The sequence below is a fragment of the Myxocyprinus asiaticus genome, chromosome 26, assembly GCF_019703515.2.
Source record: "Myxocyprinus asiaticus isolate MX2 ecotype Aquarium Trade chromosome 26, UBuf_Myxa_2, whole genome shotgun sequence".
NCBI lineage: Eukaryota > Metazoa > Chordata > Actinopteri > Cypriniformes > Catostomidae > Myxocyprinus > Myxocyprinus asiaticus.
The window spans coordinates 40,347,395-40,367,500 of NC_059369.1; the positions used below are offsets into that span (position 1 = coordinate 40,347,395).

Consider the following 20,106-nt stretch of genomic DNA (forward strand, 5'->3'; position numbering starts at 1 on the left):
ACCTGAATGAGTGTGCGTAGAGATTCAACATAAGACTGTTCTGTGTCCAGTAGTGTCATCATGACATGTTTTCTCATATCCTGCAGAGAGAAACACAGTACAACTTACTGCAAGTCACACAAACTCACACATTACAAATTTGCCAAAAAAAAAAAAAAAAAAAAAGAAACACATGGTAGACTCCAATCTGGACATGTGAAAAACACCACTTCAAAACCCTTACAAACAGTGGTAACTATTTTAATTGGTGTTGCTTGTGTTACATACATGAATGATACCTCTATTTGTGTGGCTTGTTGAGGAGAGGTAAGCTAATACTTTTCCAAGCAATAACCCTTACAAAAATCGAGAGTTCAAAGCAAATTGCTGCAAACTTGCCACAAATTCGCCTCTGATAATTTTCACATGCAAATGAGCTTTGCGGCAAATTATTAATTGTTGCCAAAGGTTTGCCAGAGGTTCACCACTATCAATGAGAGCTGCAAACTTCTAGCAAACATCTGCGTGAATCGGAAGCTCATTTGCATGTGATAATAACGAGCGGCAAGTTTGCGGCAAATATATATTTGTAAGGGAAGACTTATGATTTTCCCATAGTGGATGATAAAAAGAGAATATACCAAAAGCTTAGAACCTTGAGCCATATCTAGAGACAAGGATATCATAAAAACTTGGGGGAAGGCACTTTTGAAGCAACCACCCAGAACACCCTAGCAACTGTACAGCAACACTGTGGCAACCATCCATGATACCCTAGCATTGAGCTGGCAGTGAACCTTAACCTCTCTCTCTCTCTCTCTCTCAAACACACATACTTTATACTGAAGCTCTAATCAAAATAAGAATTTCCTGTTTACTGGTCTGTGTGAGTCCACTGAGCCAAATGTGTATGTTTCCTACTATCAGAAGATAACCTTCACTAACCACTGATTCAACCCTGACAAACACAGCAGCCAACACACAACAAATACTGCAAAGAAGAGTGAAAGAGTAAGTGAGAGTTTAAAGAGAGAAATTAAAAGAGTAAAAATAAAAATAAAAAACACTAAAAAAAAACAGGGAAAATAGGCAGGATGGCCAAATCTACTTGTCCTCTGTTATAACAGCCTGTTTCAGAAATATGCCCAACTCAAACACGGATTATAACATGCATGTATCTGCCTTTACAGGAAGCCACGTCCAGTGTACACAGAGCTGGGCATGCCACATAAAGTCACGTATTACATACAGAAGGAGAGGGAATATTCCTTCAAAAGGAGCAAAGACTGTGCTTATTTACAGAGAGAGAATGAAGAGCAAGTGAGGGTTCACAATAGTTTCTTTTTAATGAATGCTAGTGTCATCCAGTATCAAAACATCCCTGTCATAAAATCGGTAACATTTATTTTCAAATGCGGTAAAAAAAAAAAGGAAAAAAAAGCTCATTTTGCCTGTTTTGAAAAACAAAAAATTGTCAGAGGGATGCAAGATGCTTACAGGAGAGAATTCAAATTACCACAAGGATGTACATACAAATATAAAACAAACAACCCTTCAAATAATACCATAGTACCTATGGAATTCCATGAGATACGCATTTAGTGTGCGCTTGTGCCCCTTAGATGCTGATGCCATCCAGATCATTTCCTCCCATCAACCACTCTGACACACTGTACTAACCAGCAGGCCGTCTTGGCAGACATGTCCAGCTATTAACAGCTTCGCTAAATAAACCCGCTGACCTGATGCCACTCAGTTTCTAAACAATTCTTTACTTCAAGCTGGTCTGAACCAACTCAGTCTAAACTAGTTTAAAATGCTTCCGAGCAGTGTTAATCTGTTTACTGGTCTGGTAACAAAAGTCATAATTATTTATGAGCTATATTTCAGTAACTATTTAATTTAGTTTGTCTGGATAATAGGCCTATATTACATTGACTATTACATAGTATCTTTCTGATGCCTAAAATAATACTAATAATAATTCTACTAACAATAAACATTATTCCATATGACTATAATGATATGGTTTTCATATAAAAGAGTATTACAATACTGTATCTAAGACTGAGAGCACTAAATTTAATGAATGTTTGCTACATTCTGTTTTAACTTGTTTAGCCTGCTATAGCTTAGCAGGCTAATCAGTTAGCATGCTAACCGTAAGACAGCTGAAAACGCAAATATGATTCTAAGGTTTTCATATAAAATAGGGTATTACAATATCTAATACTGAGAGCACTAAATGTAACAAATGTTTGCTACATATTATGTGTTTTAATTTGTGTAGCATGCTAACATAGCAGGCTAGTCGGATTGCATGCAAACCGTAAAGGCCCAGGTAAACCTTTTTTTTGTGTGTTCTGGATCACCTTGCGCCTGGTCGACCGCGTTGCCTTTGTGAGTATACCTGTACTTTTCTGACCGTGAACGAATAGAAACGAGTTTGATGCATGCACACTACAACTGCTTTGTGACACTATTTTAGTACAGTCAATGGCCAGCGCATGCACAGACGACTCACACAGCGATGAGTAAACCATGAGTAAATGACTTGGCAGGGGACAACTTTGTGTAAAGTTCTTTAAATTAAACTATTCCCTATCCAGTCCAGATTACACATAGGTCTACATAGTGTATAGCTAGGCTGACATACAACATGGCAAAAACAACCAAGAAGGACTTACAAATGTGGAGATATGTATCCCTTATCTTTCAAAATTTAGCACATAACCGTATGTGGGCACACACACACAGAACTCATGCAACAGATGGTGACTTTAAAAGAAACAAAGACAATTTTTTAACATGCATAAGTCAAAACAATAAAAACAAAAACTGAAAATATTTTATGATCATTTCTATTTCGATTTAGTTAGTTTTGAAGCAATGCATGTTAGTTTTTGTTTAGTTTTGAGTTTTTTGGAAAATTTTAGTTTTAGTTTAGTTTTTCTAGGTTATTTTTTGGTTTAGTTTCAGATTCAGTTAACTATAAAAACCTTGGGCTGTGCTGATGATGCAATTTGCGTCCCACATACATTACAGCATTCCGCATTCATTCTTTTTTTTTTTCTTTCACTAAAACTGTTTACAAGTCCAAGGGGGGCATGAACTTAATCCTAAATATAACATGGTAATAAAAAAAGCATTTAAATTGCATTTAGACTACAACGGTCTCTGGAGTCTCGACAGGGGGCCAGAAATTCGCCTATGGCTTCAACAGCGTGGCATGTTGAGAGGTGTATATGCAGGTGGTGGCCATGACAGACATCACAAAAGAGCTTTGTGTTTTTCTGAAATGCCCTGATTGGACAAACTCTGCCCGCAAGGTGTCTGACATTCAATAACAGGTGTGCTCTGAGGATTCATGAAGGTTACTCTATTAAAATGGTCCTCAGCAAGGTTATTGTTAGAAAAATCTAATATGAAGACAAAAACAAGCAGTGAAAAAACATTTTTGTTAGAAATTAAAAAATGCTAAATAATTTTTAGGTAAAATGGGAATATGCAAAATTATTTTTAGATAATCTAATTAAGTGTACTTTTAAATGATTTTTGCATGTTTAGACAAAATTCGATTTTTTTTTAAGTGAATTTAATACTGTCCATAAAACATTATAAACATGAAATCAAACAACAATTTGCCATTCGTCAGTCTCGTCACCCCAAATACAAAATAAAATGAAAACTAAAGAAATTTTCAAAGCTATACTAACCCTCTTCTCAGTACTTCTATACACTGAGCAAACAAGGGTTAAAAAAAATCTCAGCCTTCTCTCAGTAGAACTACACACGTCAACAACAAAATGATCTTGCCTTCGCACAAGTATGCAAGCACACGTGAAGACAATTATGTGCTGCAGACATTTGGCCCCATTTTCATTATGCCTCTAATAATCATAATGTATTTACTTTGGTCACAACATACACACACAAGGATCAGGTCTCCTTCAAAACTCCCTCAAAATACTTAACTGCGTGAATGACTTAAATCTAATTAATTTAAACATCAGTAAAAGCCATGGACATTCTTGCCGTGTGGCTTAGATAATGGAAAAAGGTGCCTTGTGCACCAGTAGCTGTGCTGCTCATATTAGCATGAAGCATTATGGAGCGCCATCATTATAATGGAATCATACTGTAGAGCAGGAACCTCCAAACACGTTTCTTGGAAAGACGCAGTCAAGCCAATGAACCCAATGAAGGAGCGAGAGAACGTGAATCTCATTGGGGAGAAATAAAAAAAAAAAAATTTCCATCCTCTAATAAGCAAATGTTGAAGGCAATTCAGTAGGCATGTTGGACTGTGTAAACACAAGCGAAACTGTGAAGACTGAGATTGAGTGAGAAAACAAAAACAATGGCTGTATTTCTAGAGCAAAGAAAATACAATATGCGAAAGATATATGATATAAGACATACGAAAAGAAAAGAAGTGGGTTAACTTGCCAGCAGCATTAGGAAGAGTTGAAGGGAAAGCCAAACTTAATTTTAGAGCTGGAGAGAGAAACATTTTCTGTTGAAATACAACAATTGGAGGATTTATTTGATTTCGTCCACTTATTTTATCAGTATAACTCTGCCAGCCCGACATGTACACAACACAAACAAACATACAGAAGAAATAACTGTGTTTTTAAAGGAATAGTTCAGCCAAAAATGGAAATTTTGAGTCATAATTTACTCAATGTCAAGATTTTCACTGAAAAATAACTGATATAAATAAAAATATATAAAATATATACAACTGACTACTTACATATACTAGATATACTCAAATCAAAGATAAAATCTGGTGATATGAACCTAAACTGAGAACATTATTGTAACTGATCTGGATGGAGTGAAAGGACCAAAGCAGAATAAAGAGAAGAGAGAGCGTTTTAACCATGTGAGAAGCTAGTTGCCTAGCACCAAACATCAGTTCTCAGACCCCCTCCACACCACAGATGCTCTCCACTGTCGTCATTCCCTAACTCCCAGTGACAAGAGTCCTGTATCACAACAGAAACCACACTGCAGTTCTGTGCCTGTACCATCTTTTATAAAGCCATCCCTCCACTAAAACCCCTCCCTCCATCCCAAGGCTGTCTGTTCTCTAGCTGTCTCAGCAACAGGTCTTCCTTGACAGGCTTTCAGAAAGAACTTTGGTTCTGCTGTGATCAACTGTCCTGCAGAGTTATGTAACGGTGACAATGGCTTTGAGGCACATGCGTCATACATGTGCCTGTCTGGTTGCCGTATTCTGATCCATTTGCAATATTGATCAAAACATTACTGACCATTTTGTCTGCAGACTGAACCAGCCAATGAAACAAATCAGTAGTAGCTGTGGACCACGGTACTTAAATAAGAGGATCAGAACCTCAATGAAACGAGAGTAGATGATTTGAACAAAAACAGACTGAATCGACCTTGTATTTCATTTTATGTATATTATGTCTGCATTGCCTGGGGACATTGCTATTGGAAAAATCACATGACATTCTACCTGAAAGTAAGGGATATTTCTAACGTGTACTGAATCCAGGAACTGCCCTTGTTCGTTCGAGCAAGTGGGGCAAATTTCAAGCAAAAGAGACAATCAATATACCAAACAACGGACAAAACACAGACCAAAGACTTGCACACTTTCCTTCATGCATTTTAATGATAATTGTTAGTGTCGTCTGGTTCCGGAAGGATGAATCCTACTTTGATTATTAATGACAACTAATAAACCTTTAAAGACAGACCTACCGTGAGCTCTGAGGTTGTTAATCGTTGGTATATGCTTCTGTTAAAGCCATCAGTCTGTTATTTCAATTTCATTTTTGAAAAGTCATGTTTAATAGACCATCTCAAGAATGTAAATGATAACAAAGGAATCAGAACGCTACAGGCCTGGGAGCACTTCCGGTATCATTACTAGATCCATTAAATATGGCTCTGAGTCAACATATTTTCTCAAAGAACCTCAAAGGTTTACCTGAAGTGACTTATCCAGACATGTTGTTGATACGGAGCGTCTACGCGAGAGAGGCGATGAAACTGTATCGTAGTTTAGATGCTCACAATTATTTCCTCAGCAGAAAGATCAGGAATATTGGATCACTCCTATTAAAACCAATGAAGCCGTTCAATAAAAATGTCTGCGTGATCTGCAGACAAGGTAAGAATTTCTTTTTTTGAATTCCTAATTTCTAAGAAATTTTGGATAAAAATGTCTAAAATAAAGGATTAAATGTAACATTAAATGACTTGCACAGCTTCGGTCATTATTATGGGAGCAATCGATAGTCACTTTTAGAGCTCTACCTATCAAACTTGCAATTATTTGGCAAAAATGTAATTCACCTACCAGATGTGTTCAACAGTTCTTAGTACTGCACATATCCAGCTGTCTCGCTTCACTGCAGCGGTTCATGCATCCATTTGCGGTTGTTTTTTCGGAGATCTAAACACTTTAATTTCTGTTAGTTTCAGGCATCCAGGGAGCAACCGAACAACATGGTCCACATTTTAATAATGTAATTTTATGACAGTCGTGTTAACATTAGTAATGATGCACGTGTTAAAGTCACTATGAATGAAGCTCCTCCCGCTGTTGTTTTGAATGAGTATGACAACTAGTAGGAAATGTTCAAGAAACAAAGACGTCTCTTCCTTAAACCGACGAATAGTCATTGAAATGGCCTATAGCAGAATTCCTGGTAAAGAACTACTCAACCCATGATCCTGAGGAGGAAATCTACCAATCAGACAATCACGGCATACAAAGAACGCCAAAAGATATATGCAGCGACCGCACTTCCTTGACGCACTGTGAATGATGCAATCGAGTCGCTCTCCCTACACTCTCAAACTACTTACAGTATAAATTTGTATGTATCTGAATATTTTGCAATAAAATTAAAATAAATTGTTTATATACTTATAATCAACTACTTTAAAGCACTCAGTAATTTTTGTGTTTATGTTGTCTTGGATTAAACTGATACCTAGCGGCGTGAACGCAGCATCATTCACATGTAAAAGTTTTTAGTTACAGATGCCACTGCAGAAATTCAGCAATGATTAAGTTACTGAGTTTCAGCGAGTTGTATTCAATTAATCATGTAATCCTATGGCAGCCCCCATGAGGGTACCCTCTCCACGTAGAATAAAACAGCTTTAATAAGGTTATTAAATAACTGGAGTCTTCATCTCAAGTGATTGGTCATGATTTTATATGTTTGAAAAGTGCAACTTTAAATCAATCGTTTTATACTTTCCCAGCATTTAAATTGGATTACGTCATTCGCAATGCTTCATGGGATTGTAGTACATTCCCTCATCAAAGATGTTAAGTACACAGTCTTGTACCTTTGTCTTTTGTAATATTGTGATTCACCTCAGAGCTGGTTGGTTTGGTTCTTGGCTTAGACCTCTTTTATGAAGTACTTTTCCTCATGGAAAAAAATGAATGGGAAAAATAACCAAGAAGGCTGAAAAAGTGGGCAGGCACTGTTGCGCTCTATTAATATCACTATTACTATCAAGGAACAAGTAGGTAACTTACTATTACTATTTTCACCTGGTGGACAATTGAATGGGTAAAAAAATAAACAAAACAAAACATAGACTTACACTGAAGGAAGCACCCAAGCTATCATAGAGACTTGGAATGGACTCTTCTGACATAAGCAACCACCTAGTAACCACATAAAAAAACCATAGCAACAACCTAGCAATGCCACTCCTATAAAGTTTCTGTTTATTATTACTATTCACAATAACAGAAACATACATACAGCATATATCAGTGCCCCATTACTATTAATACAAGTGGACTGCACTGCATTTAGTATCTCAAAGTTGTTTAATACCTTTTAAATGTGTGCCAGTCTGTGCCACATGGCCAATGCCAGCCTTTACAAAAACAGGTCACAGGATCAGGCAGTTGGCTATTTTTGTGTAAGGAGAGCATTCACAAGCAATAAACAGAGAGAACAAGTCTCACAGACTAAAACAAAGCAAAACAAGAGCAAAAAGAAAAGCAGACTTGACAGAAAGTAAACACAACATTACACAGTGAAATACAGTATGAGAACACCATAGAAATATACTGTATACTTGGTACTGATTACAAGAGAATCCAGTATTAACCAGTCATCACAAAGATACACAGGGGCCAGCCTGTGACCCCTGTTGTACCTGTTTACATGTGCCATATCCCATATGTGAGGTGTAATACATTCTTAAGAAACCTCCCCCCTACAGACGCCCAGTGGGTCACTACAGACAGGTTAAATCCTCTCTATGTCTGGACATAATCCAACAAAGACTCTTCTCTCAAGCACAGTCCAGTAAATGGAGTGATGAAGGAGGGTTTGTTAGGGACTAGTGCTAAACAGGACAGGGTTTAAATGGATAGTTCACCCAAAAAATTCCATTTTGTCAATTACTCATTCTCATATTGTTGCAAACCTGTATGATTTTCTTTCTTCCATGGAACACAAAGACGTTAGGCAAAATGAGATGTTAGGAACTGACAGCCTCAGTCACAATTTACTTTCATTTTATTTACTTGGTGGTTGATGCTGTCAGTCCCCTAACATTCTGCCAACAATCTCCTTTTGTGTTCTACTGAAAGGAAGTCAGGTGTGGAACAATGAAGGCGAGTAAATAATGACAGAATTGTCATTTTTGGGCGAACAAACACGTGTGAGAGGAAGATGGTGGTCTCTCTCTGAAGGCTATGGCACTGCTTTAATCTCATGATTCAACTGGCTACAGATTTAGTCACTCTAATTCTATTAAGGGTGTGAAGAGAATAACCTTCTGTAGAAGTGAGAGAGAGACATAAACAGACCATCCACATAACACTAAACACTACTTTTCTAAAGTGACAGAAAGAAGCTGAAAACACCATTGCAGGCAACAACCAATCGGTTATGATATCCGTCTATTGTTTGATCTATCCATTGTTTGTTTGTTATGTTGTTTATTCATTGAATCGTTCTATATTGTTCTATTGTTTGTTCTATCTATCTTTACTGACTATCTATACTGTCCATATATACCGTCCATCCATCTTCCTTGACAGTATCAAGGACAACACCAAGCTATGGAGAAGACAGTGTAAAGGGTTGAGATTAGAAGACTGCTTAAATTTTAGAAAGTAACAGGTAAACTGGCTGTTTTGGTGAAAAGAGTAAAAGACCTTCACAATCAAATGTCATAAACATAGATACTCTCTGACAACTCACAATGACAACAACAGAGAAAAACAAACATCTCAACAGATGAAGACAAAAACGCAAGGGTCTGTAAGGGTCGTACCTCAGCACTGGTCTGAGCACTGCCCACGCCTCTCCTTCCCCCGTTTCCATTGGTCTCGACAACAGACCTGTCCGTCATGTCCTCACCCACGCCCCCACCTCCTCCTCCATCATCACTAGTGCTCTCTCCGCTCTCCTGCATCTCCTCCAGGGGGATGGTGAACTGTGCAAGGGTCCGTACCATCTGCAGCATACGATACGCGTCCCTCAACCTCCAGGTGACTGCGTCTGTGGACACGCGTGGTGAGTGACACCCTCCAGCCCCCCTCCCCTCAGCTCGATCACCTCCGCAAGGAGACGTGCAACAGGTTGCAGAGAGTTAGACCACTTTTGCAAAGGTTTCCATGAAATAAAACTGCTCACGTTTAAATCCAAGGCTGTAAAATCCAACGTTGGAGGGGGAATGTGTTACACCCCTTCCCAAAAGCTGGATCAGTACTATTCTGTTTCTTCTCCTTCAAGGCAGGTAGAACCGTTGACAGAGAGAGAGAGAGAGAGAGAGAGAGAGAGAGAGAGAGAGAGAGAGAGAGAAGTGAGACAGCAGGGAGAGATCAGTGTTTAATGAGAGGCAGCAGACTGAATGAAGCTCACCAACAGCACTGAGCAGCCAAGCTCAGAAAACAGCTGACAGACCTTACCAATCGATGGAAGATCCTGCCCTGGCAGACTGTTCCGGCTCAGCCTGGTGAGGATGTCAACAGTTTAGAGGAGAGGTGTGGCTGTGTGTTGCCATGGCAACAAGCAGGCGGAGATAACAGTGACTGACAGCCAGACTGTCCAATACTGTTTTCAGCAGTGTGAACAGAAAGAGAAATAGAGAAAGAAAGAAAAGAAAGAGAATGAAAGGAGAAAGAGAAAGCAAAGGAAAAAAAAGAAAAGAAAGAAAAGAAAGAAAGGAAAGAAGACTCTGAACAGCACCTGAACAGTACCACAGTACAGTGCTTATTACTTGAACAGTAATACCATGGTATTTAATATTACTATATTTATATAGCATGGTATTTAAATGGTACTCAAATGCACCATGATACATATTCAAAAACATAGTATCACCCCATGTTATGTCAAAATACATGATATACCATGTTCAAAAAAACTAAACAACAATAATACCATGGCACATGCCCAAACAATTGTCCCATGTCCAAAAAAAAACATGGTTTTACCATGGTATTGCCCCAAAATATTCCCATGTCCAAATAAAAAACATTGTATCTCCATTGTACATGTCAAAAACATGGACAAAAATATTTAACGTGGTATGTGCCCAAATATCCACAATATTACAATGGTATATGTCTAAAAACAACAACAGTATTACCATGGCACACCCCCAGAAATAATACCAAAAACATATTTCCATGGTAAAAGTCCAAAAAACATGGTATTACCATGGTATGTGCCCAAAAGGGCTGTTTTTGCTGTTTTGTCAGTTAAACCATGTATGAAAGACTCTAAAAACAACATTTCACAAGGACACACAACACCTTTCTGTACTTAATGAATACCAGATCCTCATTCTCTCAGTTTCTTACTCCTTCCCCCCCTCTCTCCTCCATTCTTCACACTAAATCTGCATTTTATTCCTGCAGGGCTATTTTTAGGCGAGAGGTTTTTCACCAGATTTAAGGAAGGCAATTAGCTGCGACTGCATTTGTGCTGATGCATTATTGATGTGTAGAGAGAGCCACTCCAGTAAAACTATGCTGGTCACTTGAAAAGAAAGATAACTGGCCCTCGTGTACTCAATATCTTCATTGTGAAAGAACAGACGCTCTCGCACCCTTATAAAGTATATGCCCATGAACGTCCAATTACCTGTGGAGTTATGTAATTTCTAGATAAGTTGTCTCTTTCGGCTGGCATTGACAGGGATGTTGCTGAAGGACACATCGTCAACAGCTAAGAGATTGAAATACAGACAGAGACTGATATCCATTGTGGAACTGTAAAACTTGTTTTCATTATCCAAAATAAACAGAAGATATATGCCTCCATTGATGGATAGATCGAAAGATAGATTGACAGATAGATAGATCGATCGATCTCGATAGATAGATAGACTGATCAATCGATAAACAGAATGATCGATTGACAGATAGATTGATCGATAGATACATAGATAGATCGATCGATCGGTCATACAATGTGGGTCATATCACTTTCATCCTTGTTGCCATAGCGGCCGCACACAGAATAGATGTAGCAGCCTGTTGGCAAAGCATCACCCAGAAATGACACACTAACAACTAAAAAAAAAAAATAACCTGATATACTTCATATATGAATGACAAACGGGTTAACTGGGGCACATTAAAGAGCGAGTGGGGGGGGAAAAGAAATGGAGACATGCAGTCTGGTTGGGCTCCACTTAAAGCCAAAAGGCTGCTAACACATTTCTGTATTGGCCCAGGAACCTGTTAATTTGTACTTAATGGGATAGTTCACCCAAACATGAAAATTCTCTCATCATTTACCTTACTGCCATCTCAGAAGTGTATTACTTTCTTTCTTCTGCAGAGCACAAATTATGATTTTTTGAAGAATATTTCAGCTCTATAGGTCCATACAATGCAAGCTAATGGGTGCCAAAATTTTGACACATCATAAAAGTAATCCATACGACTCCAGTGTTTTAATCCACATTTTCAGAAGTGATATGATAGGTGTGGGTGAGAAACAGATCAATGTTTAAGTCCTTTTTTTGCTAGAAATTCTTCATCAAAATGGCGATATGGACATATGTGTTTATTAAACTGTAAAAAGCTGTGATTAAAGACAGATAAACATTGTGTGTGTGTGCACTTCAGAATAAACCCGTGACGCGCTATTCTGTGCACATGGCTCATGGGCTCGTGTTTTTAGCGCTTTTAGAGCAGTTTATATGGATTGTAAAAGAAAAGTACTTTAGGTTCAAGCATACGCACAATTCCAAACATTAGTAACCGCTACAAGTTATTACACAAATATTCAAAGGCGGCACAGTATAACAGAAAAGATGGAGATGACAGTTTCACCAGATACGGAGCACTGAAAAACTGTAAAACACACACTGCACTTTCAGTGTCAAAATAAAAGCTCCAAGTGAAGATAGGTCAGGGTAGGACAGAAATATATTACTTGTATAAAAAACAAAACAATCTAATCCTCAAAATAATAATGACAGTTCAGTATTATTTTACAATAACAAACTTAACTTGGTTCCACAGTAATAATTTAGTGTTTTGTAATATTCAACTGGGTTCCAAAAATAACGGAGTAATTCATTCAAACAGCTTGTTCATTCACCAAAGAAGTTTTAGTATAAATATATGAAGGTAACTAGTGTTTTTTATTAAGCTACTATGTATCATTGTAAATAAAATATAAAAAGTGCATATGAATGAAAATTATTAAATCTCATTCTCCCTCATGTTTTTTTTTTTAATGAAAACTGTGGGGAAACATTCCTTTATTATTTTGAAATATAATTTTTATCAGTGGCTTTGAAATATTGAATCTACTTGGCTACAATGGCTGTTCGGATGAAATGATGGTTTCTCTGAAAAAAAAAATCCCTTTTGAGTGATTTCAAAGCAAATACATAATTATCGAAATTTACTGTATATCGAATGTTGTCCGTAGGCTGAAAAATATCTAGATATAATTTCTGTAGCCATATCGGCCAGCCTTACTGCTGATATATACAAACTCTTTGATCTCTCCGATATTTGGTAACAACACATGACTGCATCGGTTTTCATGGTACCTGTCCTAAAACAGTATGATAGATATTTTATCTTCCTCTAATATCTGCTTTTCTTTCTCTCTCTCTATCTTTCACTGGAGTCAAACAATGTTCTGCAGTCCGAGTCCCGAGCTGGGAATGATAAATCAGAGAGACAGAGAACACAACTCAGTTAGCTGTCAAAGTACTGAAATTTAAGAGGGCAGGAAATAAATGTGAGAGTGACAGAGAAAGAAATAGACATAGATTACAGAGAATTAAACAACAAATAAAGGATGAACCATTTTGACTATTAAGCAATACAATATCAAAAGGCAGAAAATGCAATTCTGATGTTGTCATAGTTGTGGAAAAATGCATGAAAATCAAATTCTGAGAACATCAAGGCAGATGAAACAACATTCTCCTCAGTTCAATGGGTAAAGCCAAAGATAAACTCTCCTTAAATAGATGACAGTGCCCTGGTCCAGCTCATAATTCTACTGGAAAAAAATTCAACGCTTGAACAAAAACAGCACTAAAACAGAACTGTAAAGATACACACCATCAAACCTCATAAGACCATGAGTGGTTCAATGATGAATGCTTTGAGCATGTCTGATTAAGCTTTTTACACTTATTTAGTGGTGTTTGTAAGGCAAACATCACTATTACTACTATGCTCATACCTAGAGTTACTGTACAAACCCCTAACGCTAAGTATTAAACTTCAGAGTGTAACTTGTCCTGCACATTTGTACAACAGACAATGAATGAATAATATCTCAAATCATGCGGTGTGTTGAGGAGGTGTGCTATTACTTTTCTAAGCAATGAGACTAACATATTTTGTCTGCTTAATAATAAAATATGCAAAACAAAATGGAACTTTTATTGAAGAAGGGACCCAAGCCATCTAGAGACCAAAATATCATAAAGACTTCATGTGGCCTCTATTGATTTGGCCAGTAATTTAAGCAACAACCCCGAACACCCTAGAGTCATGGCCTCTAGCCTCAGTCACTAGTGCATCTCTTATGGCCAGGAGAGTGAGGTTTACACACTGCACAGCTATCACGTACCAGATGGCTACTGTTACAGTAGCAAGTAGCAAGTATCAATCACATAGCAACCACCAAAAACACCCTAATAACACCTTAGCAACAGCATCGCAGCGTGCTATAATACACTAGAGACTATTTAGCAGAGAAGGGCCACTTCTATTTAAATGAATAGGAGAAACTGGAACGCCCAACCAAGAAGATCTAGCACCCAACGGTCAATGGATGTAGTAAGGTAGTCCCGCCTTACAGGTAAAAGTGCCAATCGCCTTTTAGATACAGACATAGCCTGTCAATTAACTCAAGAACGCGCATGCAAATTAGCAATACAAGCCGGGAAAATTGTGTTTTTTTAGCATTATGTGAGGTAAAAAAGCACAAATTAGGATACCAGCAGATTTTGTCAGATTTTACTGCTAATTTGAAATATGTTCTTTGATCATAATCCTGACCAACTGTTTTTTGAGATTTAGGCCTTTCCCCATTTAAGTAGATAGGAGCTGCACTGTCATGACAAGAAATAGCCTACCAAGAGCATTTCAAAGATAGCCGACAGTGAACTGACTTGCTAGAAAGACACGCAAAACACCTTTGCAACCACATAGCAGCACCCTGCCAACCACCTACAACAGCATAGCAGCTTACTAAAAATAGACCTTAGCAACCACATAGCAACACCCAGGAAACCACCCCCAACACCCTAGTAACAACACAGCAGCTTGCTATAATACACGCAAAATACCTTACCAACCATATAGCAACACACTGGCAACAACCCCCAACACCGTAAGCATAGCAGTGTGCTTAAAACACTTTAGAACACCTTAGCAACCCCATAGCAATGCCCTGGCAACCACCCACAACAGCAAAGCAGCATGCTAAAAACACTCAAAAAACCTCAGCAACACCCTGGTAGCAATACCCTGGTAATGAACCACAACATAGCCCCTTTTTAGCCGCAAATTTGCCATGAATTCTTGCTTTTTGTAAGGGAGTCACACCAGCATACCAGCATGCGAAAAACATTCAGTACACCTTAGCAGCTCCATAGCAACACCCTGGCAACTACACACAACAGCAAAGCAGCGTGCTAAAAACACTCAGAAAACCTCAGCAGCCACATAGCAACACCCTGGCAATGAACCACAAAACTGTAGCACCAGCATAGCAGCATGCTAAAAACATTCAGTACACCTTAGCAACCACATAGCAATGCCCTGGCAACCACCCACAACACCCTAGCAACAACATAGCAGTGTGCTAAAAAAAAACAAAAAAAAACACTTAGAACACCTTAGCAACCGCATAGCAACACCCTGGCAACCACCCACAACAGCAAAGCAGCGTGCTAAAAACACTCCAAAAACCTAAGCAACCACATAACACCCTGGCAACCACATACAACACCATAGCAACAGCATAGCAGCATACTAAAAACAATTAGAACACCTTAGCAACCATAAAGCAATGCTCTGTCAACCACCTAGCAACAGCTTAACAGCATGGCATGGGCAAGCACCCATCATGTTCATCAGAAAATATAAAAATCTAGTTTGCTGTTGGCTACACAGACAGAGAGGGCTGACAGCATCACATTGATACAGTTTCCAAAAACACACCTGCAGCTTAAATCAGTGCCTTATAAACATACCATGGAAACCAATCTGCCACTATTCTGAAACGTGAATCACTTCCTGTTAAACAGCCACCAGTTTATTTTTGAAAGGGTTGCAGCATCGAGGGGGTCCTGAATTCTCCAAACCAGCGATGACTACTGAAATACATGTGCACACAATACATGACCCAGATACCCGTTTGACGCACACACCTTTTTTAATATCTGTGGCGTTCATAAATATACTGTAGCCTATTGATTTAAGTGGCCCATTCATTTTCAGTGTCCATTTCTGAATGAGAGCATTTATACAAACCCTTTTGGAAGTTTTTAATTGCTTTTCCACATGCACACTGCAGGTGTTTAAAAAGAAAATATGTGAATTAACAAAAGGAAACAGAAGGACAGATTCGGTTTACTTAATAGCAGGCGATAAATTTGTATGCAATGGATAAATGCTGTTATCAATCATCGTGGCCAGCTGTGACCTAAACAACAACAATAATAAAGCAATAAACTGCTCTGACCGCATTCAAGTCTAAATCAAACCCATTACACAGAAAACTCAAATAAATAACTGTGTGCTCAGATGGTTTTTCCTGTGCAATGCATGCTTTTGAACCAGCAAGTCTGGAATTGTACAAATAATGATTTTCAAACAATAGGTCTCCATTGGTTGGTTAAACAGATAGACCCACACCATTGGTTGTAGCGCTCTATGCGCAACACATTCACCTGTCGTTTACATGTATGTAAACATTGATGTAGAAAAAAGCATATTGCATTACTGGAACAAACATTTAAATGCACAGAGAAATATGCAATTGATATAGATTATATGTACATATATATTATACTCATCATTGTCACATTTCTTATTACAGATTCTTGGAGAGATATGATTGAATGTTTATTAAAAAATATGCAGGCTAGTGCAGGGAAAATAAATAATATATTAAGAAATGACAGATAAGGGCAGAGCAAAGGACAAATTGTATGTGCGCGTGAGGGTAAACAGTGTGGGTGACTGCACAACTGCACACAACTCATCTCGTAATGAACACACACTCAAGCATAACAACTATTAGCTGCACCAGCTGTTTTTCATATGTCTATCAACACACACACACACACACACACACACACACAAATGGTGGCTATATTTTCTTTTACACAAACAACAGACTTATTTGCCTGTTCTTTGGAGTGCTACCATTTTGAAATGGCAAATAATGAGAATGTGTAGATTCAGGCAATGAAACTCTATGGACCATTCAATAACAGACTCTATCCCACCAGCAGAGGGTGCCAGTAAGCTCGAGTGCAAAAGAAGTTGTGCTTTGACGCTCACTGAAAATCAACATAATAAAAGATCATACGAGCCAATTTCCATTCTCACAACATCTGGACGGCAACTGTTTGCGCTGGGAAATGTCCAGGACAAACGTGCAGCGCTCTCACTGAATTTAAACATGTGAAATCTGCACACGGCCAGAGAAACTTAGAACGTTACTCTATAACTCGGCTGAAAGGGCCTATTGTTTGTGTATGTGTGTGCGTGTGTGTGTGTGTGAGAGAAAGAAAAGCAGTGTGGCAGGTCAGTATGTTACAGGGAAAATGTGTGTGCATTCTTATTGTGTTTTGTCTGCAAAGTTAAGGACTTACAAAGATGAGCCATTTGATATTATGGGAACGTCATGTTATTTTATATTTATTGGTCATAGACCAATCTGACATTCTTTCATAGCAGAGGCTGTTTAGAATTGTACCATGGTGTATATCATAACACCACCACAGTACTTTTATGTTCCCTTACCATGGTTGTTTAGAGACTGCCATAATGGTAATACCATGGTATTCTTTGACTTTCCATGTATGTAAATACCATGGTATAAGAGCACAGTGTTCTTTCAGTACTATGGTGAAATGAAAGTACCATGCAATTACCATTTGATATCATCAATAGACTATGGTACTGCAGCAGTACTGGTTTACTTCAAATCCAGAAAACACTTTCAATAAAAAGTTTGATGAAAAATATCTCACAAACACACAAGTTTTGCATGTAATGAGGTAGTTCAAATAATCTCCCTGGACACACATGAAACAAACGGTGCACAAAGTACCGCCATTAAAAACATGTTCTGTTATGTCATGCATCGCTTCATGTAATTTCATCTTTTTTTCCCCTCCCTCTATTAACTAGACCCATCTGGGCTAGAGGGCGTAGAAACCTCAATACGGATAAAAACTGTGATTAATAAAGCATGTTATGTTGGTACAAGTTAATGGGGAAGATAATGACACACATCTTGACCACATAGGGACAAATACCACTACGAACCCTGTTTTAAGCAAGCCTTCACTTATATCGCATGCAATAACTTCATAAACTAGAAAACCTATAGGGATAGTTCTCCCAAAGATTAAAATTCTATCATCATTTACTCAACCTTGTGTTATTCCAAGCCTGTATTACGTTCTTTCTTCTGTGGAACACAAATAGTGCTTTTAGGCTAAATGTTCGATCTCAGTCACCATTCACTTTCATTGTATGGAAAAGACGCAATTAAAGTGAATGGTGACTGAGGCTAATATTCTGCTTAAAATCACCATTTGTGTTCCATAGAAGAAAGAAAGTCATTCAAGTTTAATTAAATGATGACAGAATTTTCATTTGCCTGAACTATCCCTTGAAATTCCAATATGTTCCTCACAAAATGCTACTGAATGGATTCAAAAGACTTGGAATATAGTTCATGAGTTGTATGGAAAAAGTTTCTTGTTTTTTGTTTTGTTTGGAGACTGACCATACTTTATGCGTGGGTTGCATGGAAAAGAACTGTGTGGGCATTCTCAACATGATCTTGAGAATTATGTATTCTTCTTTAAAGTTTAGTTCTAGCAAACATACATTTTCTGACATTTGCATAGACACTGAAACATACAATACTGACGTATTGACAATCTAAAATGTAATCATTTTACGTATTAACACCTATCTCTGATAGAATCGATGAATATAAAATTCATGGAATTAATCTGTTAACTTCATTGCATTTATAATCAATGAGATTAGTTAAATGTTAAATGCCATCACATTTATTTAACGTAGTTGATGCATTTACCTAATTGCCATTATAACGGTTTAATTTGGTTCTGTGGGATTTCTGCTGCCCTATTCGTTTCAAAGGATAACCATTTTATTTGTTCGCAATAGTCCAAATCTTCAGATAGCTTTGTGTGAGGAATAGACACAAATTCAGGTCTTTTATTCAATCATCTCCGTCTCCATCCGCCGTAGCGCCTGTAAAAGCAGTCAACCCGCATTGGTGTTGTTTTCATAATTAAAAAACTGCCGCCTCAAGAAGCATTATGACACAGGTTTTATGGAAGTGGTATCGAATGCTCATTGGCTCCCACGTGTCTCGTGACCGATTGCAACATGCCGTACTCCGTGATGTATATGTTTGAATGAGATATGACAGCTTGTTCAGGTGATGATTTTCAGCGATTAATAACTTTATTGCACTCTCTACCTCACACAAAGTAATTTTGTCCGTCGAGAACACATCGGATGCAGCGCATCATACTTTGGACTACTTTTTTACTGAATTTTGCATTTTTCTGAATCAATTATTTTGATTAAATTAATCTGCCTGTTATGTTCTGTTATATGGGTAAGACATGGTTATGGTTTGGTTTAAGGGTTGGGGTAGGGTTAAGGGATCTAAAATGTAAATATTACAAATATTAAAGTACAAATATCTACGTATAATAATGAGATTAGGCTGGCATTCTGCAAAACATCTTATGCGTTTCCTCGAAGAAAGTCACCCAAGATTTCATTGCAACAACATGAGGGTGAGAACATGATGACAGAATTTTCACTATGATTTTTGCTTCAACTTTGTAATATTCTAAACAAAACTCAAAGAATGCACACTGCACTTGGCTGCCAACTTACTAGTGTTACATAGGAAAGTCGATAAAGACTATAAAGATGAACAAAGACAAACATTTAAGACATTGTTTAGCCAAACAACTGTCCCCCTTTCATTTCCAAACTGTCTTGTACAAATCACAGCTAGACAGATACTCATCGCCATAATCATCGGGCAAAGAACTCACAGCTCTTTGCCGGAAATACCTCCTGTGACTCTCTGGCTCCCCCCTCCACCTCCATGCTCTATTTTTGGGATGTGGATAAATATCGTAGAATAGGAAGGGAATGTGGTTGCTTTTTTCACTGCATTCTTTTTCCATCACTATCGACACAGGAAACCATAACATGCTGTTCTCAAAATGCTATAACCTGTTCTCACACACACACACACACACTCACACACACACACACACACACACACACAGGGTTTGGAAAGCAATAACTCCATATTTTTTCAAAACCGTGTCATAATGAAAATTGGGTCTCTATGACAATTA

The 20,106-nt window shown here is 38.0% G+C and overlaps 1 protein-coding gene across 2 annotated transcripts in view; it reads right to left on the reverse strand.

The window, feature by feature from the left end:
* The window catches only part of LOC127416898 (rho guanine nucleotide exchange factor 17-like), a 108,234-nt gene that overhangs the window by 26,505 nt on the left and 61,623 nt on the right, over window positions 1–20,106 (reverse strand). For both annotated transcript variants that reach the window (XM_051656489.1, XM_051656488.1), the window contains exon 3: window positions 3–80. In XM_051656489.1, coding sequence (XP_051512449.1) covers window positions 3–80 — 78 coding nt within the window. The remainder of the gene's footprint in view (window positions 1–2; window positions 81–20,106) is intronic.